This window comes from Cystoisospora suis (genome assembly GCF_002600585.1).
Source record: "Cystoisospora suis strain Wien I chromosome Unknown contig_6339, whole genome shotgun sequence".
NCBI lineage: Eukaryota > Apicomplexa > Conoidasida > Eucoccidiorida > Sarcocystidae > Cystoisospora > Cystoisospora suis.
Genome location: NW_027159128.1, coordinates 1 through 225, shown reverse-complemented (window position 1 = coordinate 225; position 225 = coordinate 1). Strand labels below are relative to the sequence as shown.

Sequence of the window (225 nt, the reverse complement as noted above, 5' to 3'; positions counted from 1 at the left end):
TGTGGTGTATAGGTTAGGCAGATAGCGGATGGTCGCAATCCTCCTTTTGATGGGGAGCAGTTGGAGTATAGCCGGGTCAATCAGACGTGGCATACCTTCCTTATGAACCATCGCTTTCTTATCACGTAGGTATTCTCTAGCTTCACTTGAAACAAAGATATAGGAAGAGGGAGAGGGACAGGATCCCCTACCGACCTCTTCTCTCTCTGCCTCAGAATACAAAAA

The 225-nt window shown here is 47.1% G+C and overlaps 1 protein-coding gene across 1 annotated transcript in view; it reads left to right on the top strand.

Moving 5' to 3' along the window:
- The window catches only part of CSUI_009926 (regulator of chromosome condensation repeat-containing protein), a 6,287-nt gene extending 6,098 nt beyond the window's left edge, over positions 1-189 (top strand). The window contains exon 6 of the mRNA XM_068070035.1: positions 13-189. Coding sequence (XP_067917989.1) covers positions 13-129 — 117 coding nt within the window. The 3' untranslated portion in view covers positions 130-189. The remainder of the gene's footprint in view (positions 1-12) is intronic.
- Positions 190-225: the final 36 nt, after the last annotated feature.